Raw genomic sequence first — 21,170 nt, 5'->3', positions numbered from 1 at the left:
TCTAATTCTTAAAAGCCAACATAATAATACTTGTTTCCCATGAGAATAAAATAAAATAACATATGTGAAAGGTGCCTTGTAAGAAGAAAATGTTAAATAAATGTGTAAATATGAAAAATAATGAAGGACTAAGGAAAGGGAGAAAAATTAAAACAAGGCAGTAAAAACAGGGATTTTTATGAGGAAATATTATACAATCAAAGAACAGTAGTTATGGTTGATTTGTCTTTATTTTGTCTAATGAAATGAGATGTGATTTTATACCAGACTGACATAACAGTCGTATTGGGGTTGATGGAAGCCTTAATGTCCTCTCTGAACACCAGCAAATATTTTAAAAAGAAAAAAATGTTCTAGACCCTCTGTAGATTATAAAACCTTCCCAGGGACCTTGGAACTTTGCATCCAGTGCCGGATTTCCTTTATGTTTTTATTTTTAATATTTGTATTTGAATGCCACTCAAAATTGTGCTTTGAGGCAAAAGTTTCCAGGTAGCAATTTTCCTCATAAAAAACCACTTCTGAAGTGTATGACTTTTCTGAATATTAGAATAAGAATATTAACTTTTGAAACAGCAGTTAAGTTGTTACTTCTCTATTTCAGGCAAACATTTTCTTTATTTTTAAAAACCTATTGGCCTTGACTTTTAGGTTTTAGATTTCATTACAGATCAGAGGTACTGTTTTATAAATCTTCAAATTTACTTTTTGTTTATAAGACTGAGTTGACAGAATTGTGGAATGGCATTGAAGTAAAAAATCCACCTGCTTGGAGAATATATGTTGTTCAGTGCACTAAAGTCTATCTGATAAAAGCCTTTTATTTTTTCTTTCCTTCCAGCTATGAGATCATTTTTAACCCCATTCACCCAGTAGCCAAATACCCTGAAAATCCTTAAAGATGCATCTTACCTAGCCCCGGTGTATCTTTGCCATGCGTATTGCCAAGGGAGCCGTCTCCGGGAGTGAGTTTGTCCCCAGGTGTGTTTGTATGATTATAACATCTGCTAAGATTCTTCTCAGGGTAGATGTTAAGCAGGGTGGGAAGGTGAGCCAAATCCAGACCCATTTTATGAACTACAAGGGCGAGGGGTATGTATAAGAGAAAACAGGTGCTGTGTGCTCTCCTGGTGTTCACACTGAATCTTAACTACTCCCTCAAGACTCTTGGCTGTTTCTTCTGCACTCTGAACAGAAGTGCCATGTTATTACACTGGGCATTTCAGAGGGTCATTTAATTTTTGGGGGGGAGGTCTGCTAGTTTCTGAAAAATACCTTGGTAAACCATACAGGTACAAACAACCTGGGTGTCATTTAGATTACTAATAGTTTTAATTATGATAAGTGACAGTGATCGAGATAATAATTAACAGTGTCAAATGCTGCACAAGGATCTTTTTGTTTTGACCCACATCTATGATTATAATCTCTGTTCTTTTTAGACAAGGGAACCTAGACACAGAGAAATGCATTACCATGAAGTTCACATAGTTGGAAATGTTTTGAGCCTGGGTTTTAGACTAATCAGCCTGACTTCCAAGCCCATGTTAGAGGTAGGCTCTTTTGAAAAGATAATATTTCTGAGACTGAATATTTCTGAGCCTTACTCTGGCTCTTATTGCTAGCTCAGGGTAGAGCCCTATTTGCCACATCAGACTCAGTTCCATTATAGACACCAAAGATCATTTAAAAACTTCAAATTCCATCTTTCTTTAATTAGTTAATGAGTAGTTACTACCTTGGCGCCCCTCAGAATTATTTAGTGACTTTTTATGTTTGTGCTTATGGTCTAAGCTTGCGTTCCCCCTTTTTTGATGTTGTTATTAATATCATATTCCTTTGTTCTTGAAAAGCAAAATTAAAAATTAGAACATACTATTTCCTTGTGGCAATTTGTTGTTATTACAGCTGCTTTAGTTCAGGTTTTTTCCCCCCCGCCTCTCCAGAGCAGTTTATTATTTTCTGTTAACATTTCAATTGTGCCAGCATCCTAAGGCTAAGAGAGGTTTCCAGTTTAGAACTAGAAAGGAATAAAATAACCCTTTAGATTATTTTCATGCTTGTGGCATTTGCTGTCATTTTAAACATTTCTAAATTGTTTCTCCAATATTTTGTAGCCTATTTGGCCAATCATTTCTTTCAGAGCAGCTGAGGTGGGGGTTTAGGATAACTAACGTTTTGGTTTCACCCTCTGTTTCATAGGATTTACAGGCCTTCTTTGGTACAGTCTTGCTAAACATTGGATTTTCCCTTTAGAAACCATTGGACTGTAGCACAAGTTAGATTAACTAGTCTGAAGAAGAAACAGATTGTGTCCTTTGCTGTTGACTAGATATGTTGCCGTGGGCAAGTAACTTCTCTTATCTTTTGTTTAAGATAAAAAAGACCTGTGATGGTCATTGAGATACGTGTCTTAGGATCCCCTCCAAGGATGCTCCTGATGAGAGTGCAGATGGCCTCCAGCTGTCAGCTCCTTTGGGGACTGCCTCAGCTTATAGGCAGACTCGTTGCCCCAGGAGATGCCTTTCCCAGGGCTGCCCACATCCAAAGACTGGTTGTGGCAGAAATAAAAAGGCCCAGCATTTTGACCCACGACCCCACTATCCCACTATAGGGCAGTCTTGATGGGCTAAGCACCAGAGCTATGTAAGGCTTTGTTGGGCCTGACTGCAGCTCATTGACTTCTTCTGTTCCAACCTGTTGCCACCTTCTTCTTCCATAGGTATTGATACCCTCAAAATAACCTGCTTGTCAACCCAACGTACATGTTGTCCCATCCAACCAAAACATCCTAGGGCTCTGTATCGTGTATGTTGACTTAGTCAAGAGTGAAGTCACTTGTAATGGTAATGAGGATCCCATATCTTCCATATCTTTTCACATTTTTCTCTATCCATGAATCTCTGTTAATATAACTGAAGTGAAAGCGATTGAGAATAGTAATTAGGTTTATAGTGGTTACTTCTACTTTGTTCCTAAAATTGAATCAAATTAATAAATTAAAAAAAAATTAATGTTTATTTATTCTTGAGAGAGAGAGAGACAGAGACAGAGACAGAGCACGAGTAGGGGAGGAGCAGAGGGAGAGGGAGACACAGAATCCAAAGCAGGCTCTAGGCTCTGAGCTGTCAGCACAGAGCCCAATGTGGGGCTGGCTCTTATTGCTAGCTCAGGGTAGAGCCCTATTTGCTCGAAATCACAGGCTGTGAGATCATGACCTTTTTCACTGAGCATAATTATTTTGAGATACTTCCATGTTGCAGCATGTATTAATGCTTCATCCTTTTTTACTGCTGAATTGTGTTATATTGTACAGACAGCTCACAATATGTTTATCCATCTAGGTGGATGGACATTTGTGTTGTTTCTAGGTTTTGACTGTTACAAATAAAACTGCTATAAATATTTGTGTTTAGCTCTTTGTTCTTCTTCTTTTTTAAAATGTTTGTTTATTTATTTTGAGTGGGAGAGGGGCAGAGAAAGAGAGGGAGAGAGAGAATCCCAAGCAGACTCCTCGCTGTTAGCAAAGAGCCCAGTGCGGGGCTCGATCTCATGATGTGAGATCATGACCCACACTGAAATTAATAGTTGGCTGTTTAACTGACTGAGCCACCCAGGTTTAGGTCTTTGTATGGGCATATATTTTTATTTCTCCTGTGTAAATATGTAGGAATGGAATGGATGAATAGGAGGTATACATTTAAGTTTAGAAGAAACTGCCAAACTGTTTTTCAAAGTGGTTGAACCATTTTTTATTTCTGTTAGTAGTATATGATAGAAGTTGCTTCCCATCTTTGGCAATACTAGGTATGGTCAGTCATTTTAATTTTAGCCATTCTAATAGGTATATAGTCATACCTGATTGGGATTTTAATTTGCATTTTCTTAATGACTACTGGTGCTGAGCATCATGTGTTTATTTGCTATCCATTTATGTATTCTTGGGTGAAGTTTCCAAACCTTTTTCCCAATAAAAATTTTTAAATTGATTTTCAAAGCTTCTTTATGTATTCTGCAGACAAGTCTTTTATCAGATATGTGATTTGAAGATACCCGCCCCCCCCTCCCATTCTGTGCTTGTCTTTTCATTCTTTTAACAGTGACCCTCAAAGAGCAGAGGTTCTTAATTTTGATGAAATTTAATTATTTTTTTTCTTTTATGGAATATGTTTTTCATGTAGTTTCTGAGAAATCTTAACTAACCCAAGGTCATAAAGATTTTTCTACTCTGTTTTCTTCTAGAAGTTTTATACTTTTTGGTTTTATTTTTAGGCTTGTCATTATTTTGAAAAATTTTACATATGGTATGATCTATGGATTATATATTTTTTGCATGTGGATATCCAGCACTATTTGTTGAAGTAACCATGCCTTCCTACCTTTGTCTAAAATCAATTGAATGTATATGTTTGGATCTATTTCTGGATTCTATATTCTGTTCCATTCATCTATTATTGTCTATCTTGATTCAATGTTACACTTTTTTCATTATAGTAGCTACATCACAAGCCTTGAATTTAACCTTCCAACTTTGTTCTTCTTGTTCAAAGTTGTTTTTTCTTTAATTTTTAATGTTATTTATTTATTTTTGAGAGACAGAGTGCAAGCAGAGGAGGGGCAGAGAGAGAGGGAGATGGAGAATCTGAAGCAGTCCCCAGGCTTTGACCTGTCAGCACAGAGCCTGTTGTGGGGTTCGAACTCATGAACTGCAAGATCATGCCCTGAGCTGAAGTTGGACACTTAACTGAATGAATCACTCAGGCACCCCTCCAAGTTGTTTTAATGAGATTATTTGCATCAATGTGATTATCTGTGTGGTTGAGTTTAAATGATCATTTTGCTATTTGTTTTCTATTTGTCACATTTGTTCTTGGTTCTTTATTTTTTCAGCTTTGCTTTCTTTGGATTAATTGTGGAGTTTTTACTATTTCATTTTATCTGTTTTGTTTGACTTAGTAGCTATAACTTTTTGTGTTATTCTAGCAATTACTTTATGGTTGATAATATATACCTTTAAGTTTGCATAGTCTATCTTCAAGTGATATTATACTACTCATGTATAGTATAAAACCCTTGCAACAGTAGACTTTCATTTCTCCCTTTCTGGACTTTGTGCTATTGTTGTTAATGTATTTTACTTATATCTGTGTTATCAACTGCTAAATACATTGTGGTTATTTTTGTTTAAACAGTTGATTAGCTTTTAAGGATATTTAAAGAAAAAAAGAAAAAAAAAGTCTTATATTAACCCAACTAGTTACAGTGTGCATTGCTCCTTCTCTAGTTTCTACCTGGTATCATTTTCCTTCAGCTTGAAGGACTGTCATTAATATATTTCATAGTCTGGATCTGCTAGCAGTGAATTCCTTCAGCTTTTGTCTGTCTGAAAAGTGTCTACCTTGTCTTTGTTTTTGAGATATTGTCATTGAGTAAAGGATTCTAGATTGACAGTTTTGTTGTTTTGGTTTTTTAAAAATATTGTTTCTCTCTCTTCTCATGTGTGTTTCTTGTAAGAGATCTGCTGTGATTTTTGCTTTTGCCTTTGTTCTTCTATATATAATGTGTCTTCTCTTTGTTTTTGAAATTTTTTCTTTGTCATTAGATTTAAGCAATGTGGTTATGATTTGCATAGCTGTAGTTTTCTTTAAATTTTTTTGTGCCTGAGTTGGTTGAGCTGGGATTGATGGGTTTATATTTTTCGTCCACTCTGAGAAATGTTGGTAAATTTTATTCTTCACATATTTTCTCTATCACTTTCTTCCTTTGTGGACTCCAATAACATCTATATTTGGCCACTTTAAACTTTTTCAGAATTCATTGGTGTTCTTTTCACTTTTCTTTCTATTTTGTTCCTTTTTTTCTCCTTCTGTGTTTCCTTTTGGATACTTTCCATTGCTTTATCTTCAAGTTCACCAATTATTTTTTTCTGCAATATCTAATCTGCTGTGAATTCCAGCCAGTGTTCCTTTCTTATTCACCCCATTCATTTGTTTCAGTGAGTGCCTTCTTTTGTATTTTCTTTGTCTCTACTTAACATTTTCAGGCTTTCCTGGAACTTATTGAATATATTGAATACTATCATACATACTTTAGTATTTTTTTTCTGCTACTTCTATCGTCTGTGTCATTTGTTGATGAATTGCTATTTATTTTTTCCTGCTGTTTTCTTCTTTTTTGCATAATAATTTTCTAGAAAATGCCAGGCATTGTTAATTTTACCTTGTAATGCTTTCAGTATTTTTGTATTCCTCATAGTATTCCTGAAGTTTGTTCTGAGATTACTTACAAATACCTTAATCCTTTTTGTTCTTCCTGTTAAATCTTGTTACACAGGGTCTGGGTTAGTTTTTTTCCCACAACCAACATAAGACCCTTCTTAGTACTGTAACTGATAACCCATTGATTATTGTTTTCCACTTGGCTGTTGGGAATTGGCAGTATTCTTGGTACTTGTGAGTTCCCAGCATTATTCCCTCTAATGTTTTTGTGTTATTTGTTCCCTGGCCTTGTGTAGATTTAAGTACTGATAGTATTCAATTTAATACTAAAATTGTGGGGTTTTTTTCAGATCTTTAGAGTTCTCTATGCAGCCCTCTTCTGTCCACTCTGTTCAATGAATTCTACTTAACCCTGACTTGTACAGATTCCCACTCTGTCTCCTTAGCTTGGGAAGTCTTCTGGGCTCTTTCTGTGTTCTTCTCTCCAAGGACAGTATTAGGGCTCCCCTCTCACTGATCAGTGTCCTTGGTTACCTGATGTCCAATGTCTTATGTGGCATTGTTTTTTATTTGTTTTTAGTTTTTCATGTGGAAAGGTAAAACTGATTTATCATTATTCCACCTTGTCCAGACATGGAGATCATTCTTTTTCATTTGACACTTTGACTTCTCCTTTTAGATATATATATTCTTTGACTTATGATGGGTTTACATCCTGATAAGCTCATTGTTAGTTGAAAATATCCTAAGTAGAATATGCATTTAATTCACCTACCCTGCCAAACATCATAGCGTAGCCTCACCTACTTTAAATGTGTTCAGAACACTTACATTAGCCTACAGTTGGGCAAAATCAGCTAGCACAAAGCCTATCTGATTAAAAAAAGTCTTGAGTATCTCATGTAATTTGTTGAATACTGTACTGAAGGCGAAACACTGAACGGTATACATGTACAGAATGGTTGGAAGTGTATGGGCTGTTACCCTTGTGATCACATGGCTGACTGGGAGCTGCGGCTTGTTGCTGCCACTGCCCAGTAGCACCAGAGCCTGGGAAAAGATTGAACTTCAAAATTCAAAGTACAGTGTCTAGTGAACGCATGTCATTTTCAGTCTGTCGTAAAGTCAAAAAATCATTAGTCAAGGACTGTCTGTACTTTCTTCTCCATTTTTTCTTTCACACCTCACTGTCTTCATCTTTCTTTTTTTAAATTTTTCTTATTCCTCACTCATCACTTAATCTGTTTTTCTAAGGCTTTTTTCTGTTGCTGCTTACTGTTTGTGACAGGAATTCTTTGAAATCAGGACTGGTGTTTTGCTTCTCAAAGCAAAATTTGATAGGGAGATAGATAAAATCTTACAGTTGCATTGTTTAGATCTGGTTTACAAAAAGATTGCCTTATGATTTTTTTTAGAACAAATCTGTAAATTGTGCTTTATTGTATTCCTTGGGATATCTGAAACACACTTGTTTTAATTTTTTTTAGTGTTTATTTATTTTTGAGAGAGAGACAGAGAGACAGAGCTTGAGCAGGAGAGGGGCAGAGAGAGAAGGAAACACAGAACCCGAAGCAGTCTCCAGGTTCTGAGCTGTCAGCACAGAGGCCAACACAGGAATTGAACTAAAAATAGAATTACCCTACGACCCAGCAATTGCACTACTAGGCATTTATCCACGGGATACAGGTGTGCTGTTTCGAAGGGACACATGCATCCCCATGTTTATAGCAGCACTATCAATAATAGCCAAAGTATGGAAAGAGCCCAAATGTCCATCAATGGATGAATGGATAAAGAAAATGTGGTATATATATACCATGGAGTATTACTCAGCAATCACAAAGAATGAAATCTTGCCATTTGCAACTATGTGGATAGACCTGGAGGGTATTATGCTAAGTGAAATTAGTCAGAGAAAGACAAAAATCATATGACTTCACTCCTATGAGGCCTTTAAGAGACAAAACAGATGAACATAAGGGAAGGGAAACAAAAATAATATAAAAACAGGGAGGGGGACAAAACAGAAGAGACTCATAAATATGGAGAACAAACTGAGGGTTACTGGAGGGGTTGTGGGAGGGGGGATGGGCTAATGGGTAAGGGGCACTAAGGAATCTACTCCTGAAATCATTGTTGCACTATATGCTAACTAATTTGGATGTAAATTTTAAAAATTAAAAAATACAATAAAAATAAAAATAAGATTTTAGGTTGCTTTAGAAAATTAATTTCATCTGGAGTGAATTCTTGTTTGATGGTTGGTTTTGTTAGCTGGGTTACTTAGCATTAGATTTATTCATGTACTTTGGAATTTTGGTTTACAGGTTCATATTCAGTGGAGCATTTTTGTGTTCATTTTTTTCCTTTTCTCTCTTTTCCTCCCTCCTCTTCTTTCCTGCTTTGCTTGTTTCTCCCCTATGTGTCTTTGCAGTTGGTTCCACCTAGCTGTCTAGGCTTGAAATCCAGAACAGACTCATAGGGATCTGTTCGATTTACTGTCCAGCTCTGATTTAAGGGATATGGAAGCTCCAAGGCCTATGGCTAGGATCTCTCAGGCAACAGCTCTTTAGAGCTCTTGCCCCAGGCTGGATTTGGTGAGTTTTTGTCACCCTTCTTTTATGAGCTTGGAGCGTATTCCATTCTTGCAACTGACTTTAAGCTTTTAGCTTCCCTCAGATCCTGAACCAGTAGTACATCATCCTGCTGACGGCAAGCTCTTAGTACCTCTTCCTGAGTATGGACCCTGAGCCCAGAAGCACTGTGCTTTCTCCTCTCTCACTGTGTTCCATTTCTGTTCTGTTTTTAGCCTGTGGAGGTATTTCTCTTATCTTTGAATGTAGACTATACCTTTTTGGTTTTCTCTTTGTTGTCATACCTGTCATAATGTGTTAGAAAAACATGTGTCAAATGTGTCTGATGTCATCTTGGTCTTATAAAGCCACTTTGCGTGGAAAGCCAAGTTAGTGTAGTTTTTCATGATCTGTTCCAGTGGAGGGCAGCATAGGGCTTTATTGTCTGATACCTGGTTTTGAATTCTGATCTTGACATTTACTGTGTAAACTGAGATAAGATATGTAAGCTGTCGTAACCACAGTTCCTTCATCTATAAGATGTGGACAGTAGGAGTCATTGAGCAGTGTTTATATCAGTGCAAAGATTAAAGAGGGCATGCAAAGTGTTCAGCACAGCGCCACATTAAATGAGTAGCAAATGTTGATTACCTTAAGAATGCAACTTGGAAAATTTTTTTTCATGTTTTTATAAGAAGATGAAAGATATTTTATATTATGGTCTGAATTTCAATGACATTCAATTCAAAAATCACTCATTTGGTATTTAGGTTCTTTACATACTTTTTCTTACTGAATTGTTACCACAACTCTATGAGGTAAGTATTCTTATTTTAAACAAAATTGAGGCAGTGAGAGGGTAAGGAACTTGCTAAATGGTGGAGCTGGGATTTGATCCTAGATCTATGATTGCTCTTTCCATACATTATGACTGGCCTACCTACGTCTTCTTTGATCAGATTTGTTGGGGTGGAGTGTTAGGCTTCTGTCTATAAGGTTTGTGTGCCATCCTGTGGGAATGGTGGGCAAGGAAGATTGAGGACCAGCCTGTTGCTGTGGCCCACCCCAGGCGAGGTTGTTGTTACACTGTCTCCTTTGCTCCCTACATAGCCCAAGAGCAGTCAGTTATCCTAGTGACTCTGACCTCATGGCCAGGTTTGGAATGAGGTGCCATTAATTTGTGCTGTACTCCATTTCTCACCCCATTGTGAGGTAGAGAGATGATAGTATCATTTTAAGATCCAAGCCCTAATCAAAGGATTCCTGTGTATAGCAGTTTATGGCAAGAGCCTGAAACAACACTTACCACCCCAGTCTTTCCACCAGGTAGAAGACTGTGTGATAAACAGAAGACTGTGATAATAGATATGTGATCAGTTACACTATCACCGTTGGTGGTAGAAAATGCTAACCTTTTCTTTTCCCCCTATTACTTTGTATACATCTTAGTAGAGGGCATCATTGTGGCTGAAATAGTGCTGATAGCTTCTGCTATGTGCTATGGAGGTTCCACACGAGAGTATTTTATTATCCTCTTTCCCTCTCCAAGAGGGAAAAGGTAGTCTTTAATGTTAACTTTGTAGTTGGAATGATTTTATTCCTCTTAGCTGTCTGCAGTGCTGGATTCAAGAGTATGTGGCTGTGTGGACATAATAGGATATATATGGCGTGCTAAAGAGTCACATTGATGGCATTGCCAGGTTTGTAAGGTCCTAGGTGGGGAATTAATGGTAAGTTGTGAATGACTTTGTTCTGCTTGTGGGATGGGTTTTGGAAATGGAATCAATTTCATATTCCCACATGGATGCTTCAAGCCTTACCTGTGCTTCCTCTTCCTCATTACTGCCAGCCATGTGGTTATTTGGTCCAGAGCATACTCTTTTCCTTTGCTAGGGTGAGACAGGATATGCAAATAGACAACAAGGGCAAGGAACTCAGTAGGAACCTGGGAATCTTGTCCATGGTGTCCAGCTTCTGCACTGGCTACATTAGAGGTGCTCAGGGGGGTCAACCTGGGTGGTCTTGTCTCAGTACACCCAGCAGATACCCTGAATGTTCAGCCTGGATAGGAGTTCCAGTTTGACTCTTGTACTAATTAGTTGTGTGGCCTTGGTGCCCTTGAAAAGTATTGAGCTGATGGGAGTGCAAAATTGTTACAACTCTTGTAGAGGGAAATATTAAAACTATAAAACCATTTACTCTTTGTCCAACAGAGTAGGTTGGTATAGCACTATTGTTCATAGCAGAATAATGGATATAGTTCAAGTATAGGGGTCTTCTTACATAAATGTAGCGTAGCTACTTGCTGGAACACTGTGAAGGAGCAGGGAAAGGAATGAGGAGGTTGGTGCCTCCAGAACATATCATTAAGTGATAAAAGCATGGTGTAGAATAATGTGCAAGAATGCTGTCTTTTATATAAAAAAGGAAGGAAAATAGAGGTACATGTCCATATTTGCTTACATCTGGTGATGAAAAGGAAACCCTAGTAGTTCACCCATAAGGATTCAGGAGGAGGGGATAGGACAGGGACAAGGATGCAGTGAGACTTTAACTGATGACATATTTTTCCCCAGGTTTATTGACATATAATTGATATACAGTGTTGTATTAGTATAAGGTATACAACATAATGACTTGATGTGTGTACATATTGTGAAGTGATTACCACAATAAATTAGCTAACATCAGTCACCTCAGATAATTACAAAACTTTTGTTCCTTGTGATGTCACTGATGCTTTGTTACATAGTAAAATATATCCTCTTACAGTATATTGATTTTGAACCCTGTGAACATATTACCTATTAAAATGACTTTTTAAAGAAAGCTATTAGAGTAGAGCAATATTGAGAAACCTGGAAAAATGCCTGTATGCCACTTGCTGTATATTCAGTTTAAAGAGCTGTGGGTCTTTAATTCAATTAAATGGAAACAGAAAAAGATGGAATTGTCAGGTACCTTTGACATGGCATCCAGATAATTTCCCTAGTTAGATGGTAATCATCTAAGATGATCATAGTTTTTCTAAGAATTTATTTTTAGCCTTTCACCCTTTTTCTGCCTACCTCACTTTCCTTCCTGATGCCTGCTATATCCTGTGCAGAAAGTGTGAATAGCCACCCTGGTATCAGAGCACTGCATTCTGTTTCCCTGCTACCAGCCGAGGGAAAACCTGTTGAAAAATTAATGCCCAGTAGCAGTTATTAATTGCATATTTGTATAGTCAATTTAAACAATTATCTGCTTCAGTGGAGGGTAGCCATGGTAGGATATATAAAATCACTGGTACATGCTCTAGTTTGGGCCATCAACTTTTTAAAATCTAGATTCTCACACCTCTGGGAGGTGGTTCTGATAGCAAAGTCTCATCTTTAAATATACAGGGTATGGATGAGAAACAGAGGAAGAATCCCTCAGTGAGCCAATAAGTCAGGGCAATTAAACATTTTGTAGGAGATCTGTGGTGAAGGTGGGTTGGGGGGTGAGGTGGAATGACACCTATTTAATATTTACAACATGTCACCGTGGTTAGGCATTGCAACACTGCATAGGAGACAGGGCTTGGTGGGAGGAGACCCTCACACTGGCCCCCTTCATTGTATCCCCGATCGGTTTTCCAAGGGTCCAGCAGTCGTGAAGCTGGTACACAGAGCAGATGACATGCAGTGCTGCCTTTCCATGTCCCTGGTTCCCCGTGGCAGGTAGGGGCAGGTCATATCTCACCAGAGTTGGGAGAATTAGATTTCTAGCTACATGCATTTGGGCTCACGTCACTATGCCGAAGGAATTTTCACTAATCATTTCTGCGGTCCCATTTGAGGGGATGCTTTTAGACTTTGGGCTGTCTTCATTCTTGAACAAAGCCGGCATCCTCATTTAGGAGAAAAAGCAGAGTGAGTGCCCAGAACTCCAAAAGGGATCTCTCTGTCTTTGAGAAAACCTGGGCTCCTACATATAAGTTCTTTACTCATGACCACTCTTGAAATAGATGTCGTTACACACAGTGGGGAGAAGAGGCATCTGGGGCTCAGAGAGATTAATTAACCTGCCCACTGTTTCACAGAAATAGGTAGAAATCTGAGACTCAAATCATATTTTGTTTATTCTAAGGTATTCTTTCTTTTATTTGACTCTCAGCTCAAAAGTATGGTATGTAATTTTTGACAGTTGCTCTAGTCTCACAGAGTTCTAAGGCAATTTTTAAAAAGCTCTGAGCTTCATTTCTAAATATGGTTTAGTGAATTGTGGTCCAAACCAAGCAACCAACCAACTAAGCAAAACAAAAAACAAACTAACAAAAAAAAAAAAAAAAAAAAAACAAAGGTAAGAAAAATATTTGCAATTATTTTCCATTAGATATATAATACATGTGTGCATAATTTCTTCTGTCATCCCAAGAAGAGATTGGTCTAATGCATAATTAATCCATATGATTTGGACATGTTTACAAAACGTTTTTCTCCATTAATATGTAACACAAAATATATAGGTTTTCGTGGATTTTTTTTCTGACTCCTGATACTTGGGCATGTGAAATAAGCCATACTCTGTAAGTTTTTAGCCCGTTATTCACTGCCACATCTTTTAATATAAGCTGTATTTCGAGATGCTTTTTCAACCCGATATTATAATCCTGACTATAATTTTTTCTTTTTTTTAAAATGTTTATTTATTTTGAGAAGGATAGTGTGTGGGACAGGCAGAGAGAAAGAGAGGGAAAGGGAGAGAATCCCTAGTGCAGAGTCTGATGTGGGGCTCAAAATCATGAATTGCGAGATCATGACCTGAGCCAAAACTACAAGTTGGATGCTTGACTGAGCCATGTAGGCACCCCAACCTTGCTATAATTTTGAGGTTATGGGGAGAAAACCAGAAGAAGGTGTATTTTTAAATGATTCCACTATGAGTGGTTGAAAAACAAAAAAGTACTGTTAATGTGTCAATATAATTGGGATTTAAATTGTTAGAATATATAAAAGGGAGCACCTGGGTGACTCAGTCAGTTAAGCTTCCGACTTTGGCTCGGGTTATGATCTCACAGTTTGTGAAATTTGAGCCCCACATTGGGCTTTGTGCTGCCAGTGCAGAGCCTGCTTTGGATCTTCTGTCTCCCTCTCTCTCTGCTCCCCCTTTAGAAATAAACGTTTAAAAAAAATATATGTATATATATATCTATATATATATAGATATAGATATATAGATAAAAGAATATGGTATTTTGGCAAAAATTACACATTAAATAATAGAATTTACTTTCAAATAAGGACCATTTTTGTTTGAAGCAGAGATGCAGGTTTCTCAAAACTGGGGTTTCATAGATTTTGGCTTTTGCCTGTTGATGTGAAAGAAGTAGAATTTAAACTGAAGTCTTTAAAGTAATGGAACAAAGGGGGTGAATGGTTTATGGATTTGGCATTCTTTGCATGATCATATAGATTCAGAAAGGAAACTTTTAACAGGATCTGAGGAGTTGAAAAGGATTAAAAATGCTCTAGGTCCATTGGACATAACTTTTGCCAATCTATGTTTTCTTAGTTTCTGTGATACTGTTATCAATGGATTCTGCTCCACAAATTATTAATATTAATCATCTTCATGTATTCTGAAGAACTTTGGCCAGCTTCCCTGCCTTTTCTGCTTTGCCAAGTGTGGTTTTCAGAGTGGAGCGATTACCGTGGTTGCTCCTGACGGACACCTGTAGGATGACTGAGCAAGAAGAAACCCAGAGCCAGGGTGACTGAAGTCATCAACAAAAAAAGAGCAAGGGTTGATACAACCAACATGTGGACATTTTATCTTAAGAATTTATTCAACACTAAAAAAATTTCAATCCACAGTTGTAATTTTTTTTTACTTCTAGAAGTGGCCAAAGCCCTTCAGTAACAGCAGGTTCCTAGACAAGGGGTGAGATCCTTACATCACTTTTCAGTTCAGTCTTTGTGCTCTGTTGACACCACTCATACCAACAGCTCAGAGGGTGTGTGTAGAGTCCTGTCTATGCAGGCTGAGCTTCCCATAGACATTATGCAGTAGGGATTTAGTCTGGGCTTCGTAAAAATTGATAGTAGAATTACTTGAATCAACATTTGTGATTGTTTTCAGGGCTCAGTAATGTCTTATATATTCTTTCTCTCTGACTGGGGGTGGGGAATGTAAGGTTTTATAGGTGTGAGCTATAAAGATGTATAAACTAAATTCTATACATTTAGCTTGTCCAAAGGAATAAAGTAAGGACACACAAGAAAAATTAATTTGTGTAGACCTCACCTAACTTTGCTCCAGGTGATGTTTAACTGTGTAATGGTAGAATCATGTTAACCCTGAGTACTTATCTTGCTTTTGGTAAAATTTGATTCAAGCCATGTAAACAAAATTTGTTTTTCTAAGTTGTTTTCACTAGGTGATTTGTGCTTATCTGTCAGGAGTTACAAAAAAAGAATGATAAAAATTGTTTCTCTGCTCGTCTGTCTGCTCTCGGTTATATATCCCAGTGCTTCACACGTCTCTGTTTGCCAGTGGGACTGCGTCTGCAGCTTTTCAGTAAAAGTGTGGTAGGGGATTGTTGGTCCCAAAGCTGGACAAACACACAGGTATACCGATACCTTCTTCTGAGAACATAGTGGCGAATAAACACCTGCTCTGCATGTAGGAGCTTCCATCCAGAGAAGTCTGAACTACTCAGGGGACCTGAGGACACTTCTCCAGTGGCCTGCAACAGGACCAGCTTTTTTTCCTGGTTAGAAAAACTGTTGGTGAAATCTACTCAGTGATAAGAAGGAAGGAACTGTTGATAGGTACAACATGGGTGAATCTTAAAATCATTCTTCTGAGTGCAAGAAGCCATATGAAAAACAAAAAGTACATGATATATGATTCCATTGTTATAAAATTCTAGGAAAGGCAAACTATTTTGTAGGGACAGAAAGGAGATCTTCAGTTGCCTGGGGACATGTGGGGTGAAGACAAGAGGTAAGGGGCAACAGGCAGAGGGGTAGGATTACAAAAGGGCACTAGGAAACTTTTGGGGGTGATGCACATGTTCATTATATTGATCGTGGTGACAGTTTCATAGATGTAGACATTGTCAACATATGTCAAATTGTGCACTATATATATGTGCAGTGTAACATTTATCTATTATACTATGTGTATAGCAAGAGCAAGGATTATTGTGTTACTGGTGTAACAGAAATCATTTGTCACTTGCCGTAGACATCAGGTAGATAGGAAAATAAAGGCAACTAAAACAAAACATAAAAGAAAAGCCTACTTTGCCCTTTGTTGTCTGGGGTATAGGGAAGGTCCCCATGTTTCATAATTCTGTTCCCATCTGCTTTTTGATTCTTGAAATATCTTTTATTGATGGGCAGGGAATTATATTTTAATTGTCAAGAGCGGGAGTTTTGGAGTTGGGAAGGCCTAGATTTGGCCTAGTCATCTATCTGCTAGCTGTGTGCCTTTGGGCAGACACTTGACCTTTCTGATAGTTTGTTTTCCCTACATGTGAGGTGGGATGACAGAGGCATAGTAAGTCCTCAATAAATGGAAGCAGTTTTTGTTATTACTTTTATTCATTTCACATTCTGATTTCCACAAGGTTTAAAATACAGATAGTCTTGAGTGAGAAAAGACTATTTTCAGTTCACAGGAGGTCATGTTACTGTGGAGAAATGGAATCAGAAACGTTGCTTAGAGAAGAGAAAGATCATTACACGAAGGGAAGGGAGCCTAGGCAGGAGACCATAGATGATTTGCCTGATGCCCACTTTTCTGTTTTCCTCATGGCGGCCATTTAGCTACCAGATGACCTTCTCATCTGGTTTTTCTGGTGTAGTGGCTTCTGCTCTTTGCAGGGTTTGTTTTTAATTCATTAGTCTTTTCTTTTGTTAATTAATAATGTCATTGTTTATGAGTGCCATGTTCATGATTGCTTATTGAAAAATTTATTCTGGCATTTAGCCTGTACTTGTTTGTTTAGATGTATGAATATTTGTACTCCTCTGTAGAAATAAATGTTTTGACTTTCTAGATGTTTTGCTTAAATTTAGCTGAGAGATCTTATTTAACTTTTTATTAGTTCTTATAAACTTAATTTAAAAAATTAATATATATACTTATGGAAGTGAAAGTTGATTAGTTTATCCAAAATTGGTCATACTGTTGATAAGTAAGTTTTCAGGATATATATAGTAAAACGTTTTTTTTTCTTTACCTCTGAAAAGATATCATTTTCACTTATAGAACTAGACGAATTACCTGCTTTCCCCTGATCTTGACCTAATTTTTTTCCCTCTGCCAGGTGTTTGCAGGGATTTGACAAGTGATTGATTTGGTTTTAGAGGGTCCTGGAACTGCACAAAGTGTTTTTAATATTGGAAAAGACATGCCCAGTTTTTCACAAGTTTTAAGATTTATTGTCTCCCCCTAACATGCTGCAAATGAGTTTGTTTCCTATTTATTTTACTCAGAATGTAGTAATTGTTGTCATTAGCTGAAGGGCAGTCTTGATCATAAGGAAGGATAGACTGCCTTTTAACACTATCTGTTTTTATTTGGCATCTTTGCAGGACTGGACATTAGGTGGGTAGACTGCTACTTCCCTTTTACTCATCCTTCCTTCGAGATGGAGATCAACTTCCACGGAGAATGGCTAGAAGTTCTTGGCTGTGGGGTGATGGAACAGCAACTAGTAAATTCAGGTAGAAAAGAATCCAACATTTTATTTGTAGGCTCTCTTGAAAAAGACTCTCTCTCCTTTCACTTCATTTGCATACTTATTTTCATATGCATTTATATGCCCCTGTAGGGGTAGCCTCACAATCTCTGTCTCCTCCTGTTGCCCACGTACTTGTCCCTTAACTCTCCATACTTAACTCTGGAAGAACTTCATTTCTCATATTTTGCACAGACTTTTTGTTTCTGGAGATCTTCCTTGTTAGCACTTAAGTATTGGATTTGTACTTCATAATTTCGTATTTGTTGATATGTTGCTTTGCAGTTGCCTCTAAGCATTTGATGCATACCACATGAGTCCAGTTTGTCTTCCAAACTGTTTAAGAACAAGGCCAATATATAATACTTTTTTGTTCTTATTTCATTTATAAGTAAGTTATATCTGTGGATACAGCTCTTCTCTGCAGGACCATTGCTTAATAAAAATGATTATTTTTAAACTTAATTTCAGAGCTGTTTTTTTTTTTTAAATCACTATATGAACGTAATTAAAAAATATTTTTTCAGAGTATAAATCCTCCATGAGAAGTCGGTGGGATTGGGCATTTGAGCAGGAACTCTGTGTAAGCAGTTAAGTGGAGGGGAACTGATGAAGATTGCATTCTGCCCCTCTCCCCTTCCCATAGTAGGGCATTTACTCTGTGGCCTTGGAGGGCAGTGGCTCTGGTTCAGGTTTGGTCACAGGGCCTCGGGCAGCAGAATGGAGAAGAGCAGGCCCTCTTGGTGGCTAAGAAATGTAGAGAGACCACAGGTAAGGTCATGGGGTTAGAGAATAAGGATGGTGTGAGACAGAAGAGATGAGGTGGCAGTCAAGTGCAAGATTTGTGGTAATCCAGCTTGGGAGACTGGAGGCCTAGCCTTCCCTTCTTACTCCCAGGTAACCTTTGTCTGCAGGGGCCTGGACTCAGCTCACAGATTCCTCTCCTTTCTGCCAAGGAAGGCTTGGGGGAAAGCCCAGAACAGTGCCAAATGCTTCTTGGATAGTTTTCAATAATTTGAAGAGCTGACCTAGAGAAGGACAGAGAGGTCGGATGTTAAGGGCTGTGTATAAAAGTTGTGAGGCTTGGGCCTGGGTGTCTGTCTGTCTTAGGTTTTCTGTCAGTTGACAGCTGTGTGTCTTCAGGCAAGTTGCTTAAACCCCTGTGAGTCTTAGTTTTCTCATAATTAAAATGGGCACAATGATACCTTGCTCAAAGTTTCATTATGAGCATTCATCAAGGTGATGTATGTAACGTGCTTATTAGCACTGGGTCTGGCACGCTGACTAAAATTAATTGCTGATTTTGTTTTTAAATTGTTTTTCAAATGGTTAGAGCCATTTATCAACAGAGCCCCCTTAAAAAGGAAATATTTGAACAGAGGCTGTCCTGTACATCACAGAAATGATTTCTCATTAATTGGAATTAGATTACCTCTTTGATCTTAGTCACTTCAGTATCCATGATTGTAGTCTGAGGGATTTTAGAGGGAAAAAGACAATTAACCAATAGAAAGAGACACTGGAAAATCAGCCTGATACGTATATATCCATCTTAGTAGAAAACACAAAAAATTGGAAGCAAATATGTAAGATTTAATCTCTTCTTGAGTAGGAGCTAACTTCAAATACTTCTGGGATGTTTTTGTTTTTTTTCTTAGAAGATTTGAAGGAATCCCAGGCTTCATCCCAGAAACATGTGTTATCAAGGGCCAGGACTGAGAAAGCCGGTCAGGGGATGGTCAGCTTAACATGTCAGTTGTTGCTGGGAATAGTGCTTCCTTGTACCTTTTCCAGTGTCCTTGATGGGTTTTTATGAGGTTTATTCACACAGTAATTGGCCAAATACAGTTATCTGAAACAGGTTTCCAAGTCATTATTGCACGTTAATGGGACTGCTGTTCCACAATTAGATCAGCCATGTCAAGTGTTCTTGAGGGAAGTGGCAAAGTGAAAGAAAAGGAAAAAAAAAAAAAAAACAAAACAGAACGTATGAGATGCAAATATATTTGAGAGGTTCACAGTTGTGGTAAGATGTGGTTTTAGTTGGTGGGAAATTGTGCAGATAAATTTTAAATGAAATATCTTGCGAGGGAGACTACTGAAAAGAAAGAAGAGATGATTTTGTAAAAGAAATTCTGTGTAGGCTGTGCTATTTGAACTTTAAGTTATTGTGACAAAGTTCTGCTCTGTGTTCTCAGACTGGGATGTGTTTTGACATCTGTAGTTAAAATCTTTAAACTGTGTGCCTGGCAATCATCAACCGCAGGCTTTATTTGTAAGAACAGCTAATTTTCTGTCTGCTGAGCTCCGTGGTCTAGAGAAAGGCTGACTGTGCATGCTCCAGCCCTCTAGTTCCATTTTGCCGTTCCTTCCATCTTCTCTCCTACATTTCCTTCCCTCCCTTCCACTCCCCTGCCTTTTAAATAGAGCTTTCAAGAAACACTAACATGTGGCTGTAGATCTTCTTCTTTAAGGGTCTCATAGCGGCACAGGTAAGTGCTAAAGTAACTGGACACCAAAGAAGCCAGAACTAGATGGTGAAATTAGCAGCCACACTTAAGCCCTTCCTGTGGGCCAGGATCTCACCTCATCTCACCAATGCTGCTGAGCCTTTCTTTCATTTAGCCTTGATAACAAGGCTCTCATGTAGATGCTGATATGATCCCCATTGACAGAGCCTGAGGAAGGTACCATGCTGCACTATCGAGATAGTAAATTGCATGATTATGAAGTGGCTAGAAATCCATTGCAAATAAATTATTCTGTCTCACCTAGAATGAAAAACAGAAACCAAATGAAACAAACAACAGCAAACAGAGCTCTCTTTGGCTGGTAGTTATTTGTTACCCCTAAAGAAGGGCTAGGCCATCATGTATGTTGTCTCCTATGATAGAGTGCATTTAATTAAAAGCGGGGAATTAGATTGCTAATATGAACAGTCTGTGAAAACGCTATTACACATTTAAGTTGACTATGGCATATATGTGGATTTTTTTCCCCTGGAGTAAGATAAGGGTCTTCCACATAGCTTATAGAATTTTACTTTATTTCTTCTTTAATTTATAATGTTTTTGCCATTGCTTTCAGATTTCTTAGATTTACTAATCATGATGTGGGTGATGACAGTTATGATGATTTTATTGGTTTTTCCTTCAGGAGATGTTTTGAGGACAGTACTGAGTCATGTCCCTGAATACCACACCCTCACTTCCCATTGGGCTGACTCAGGTTGCTAATGTCTTTTCAAGTAATATATGGAGCACAAACATCTAAAATCATCACCAGGGTGACTGTAGGCTGTGATTGTACCAGAAAGGAATTTACCATTTATTTGAGCCCCTTGAAATTTAGAAGATTGTAATGGAAAAAGCTCTATGGTGGAATATAACATTTAAAAGATGAAATCTCTTTCTTTACCTCTTTGTTAAAATTTAAAAGTGTGATCTTTTGGGAAAACCTTGTAAATATATACATGAACAGTTTCCAGTTTTTTTTTTTTTTTTTTTTTTTAAGTTTATTTTTGACAGTGAGAGAGAGAGGGTGCGCATGAACAGGAGAGGGTGAGAGAGAGGGAGAGAGAGAATCCCAAGCAGGCTCTGCACTGTCATCTCAGAGCCCAATGTAGGGCTGGAACTCATGAACAGTGAGATCATCTGAACTGAT

The 21,170-nt window shown here is 37.8% G+C and overlaps 1 protein-coding gene across 10 annotated transcripts in view; it reads left to right on the top strand.

Annotated features, from left to right (window-relative positions):
- Positions 1-21,170, top strand: part of FARS2 (phenylalanyl-tRNA synthetase 2, mitochondrial) — a 533,637-nt gene that overhangs the window by 185,159 nt on the left and 327,308 nt on the right. For 8 of the 10 annotated variants that reach the window (XM_049654909.1, XM_049654908.1, XM_049654906.1 and 5 more), the window contains one exon: positions 17,362-17,493. The exons of the other annotated variants lie outside the window; for them this stretch is intronic. In XM_049654909.1, coding sequence (XP_049510866.1) covers positions 17,362-17,493 — 132 coding nt within the window. The remainder of the gene's footprint in view (positions 1-17,361; positions 17,494-21,170) is intronic. 10 annotated transcript variants of the gene reach the window in all.

Source organism: Panthera uncia, assembly GCF_023721935.1.
Source record: "Panthera uncia isolate 11264 chromosome B2 unlocalized genomic scaffold, Puncia_PCG_1.0 HiC_scaffold_25, whole genome shotgun sequence".
Lineage (NCBI taxonomy): Eukaryota > Metazoa > Chordata > Mammalia > Carnivora > Felidae > Panthera > Panthera uncia.
Note: the sequence above shows the minus strand (reverse complement) of the source record. Positions and strands in the feature narration are given on the sequence as shown.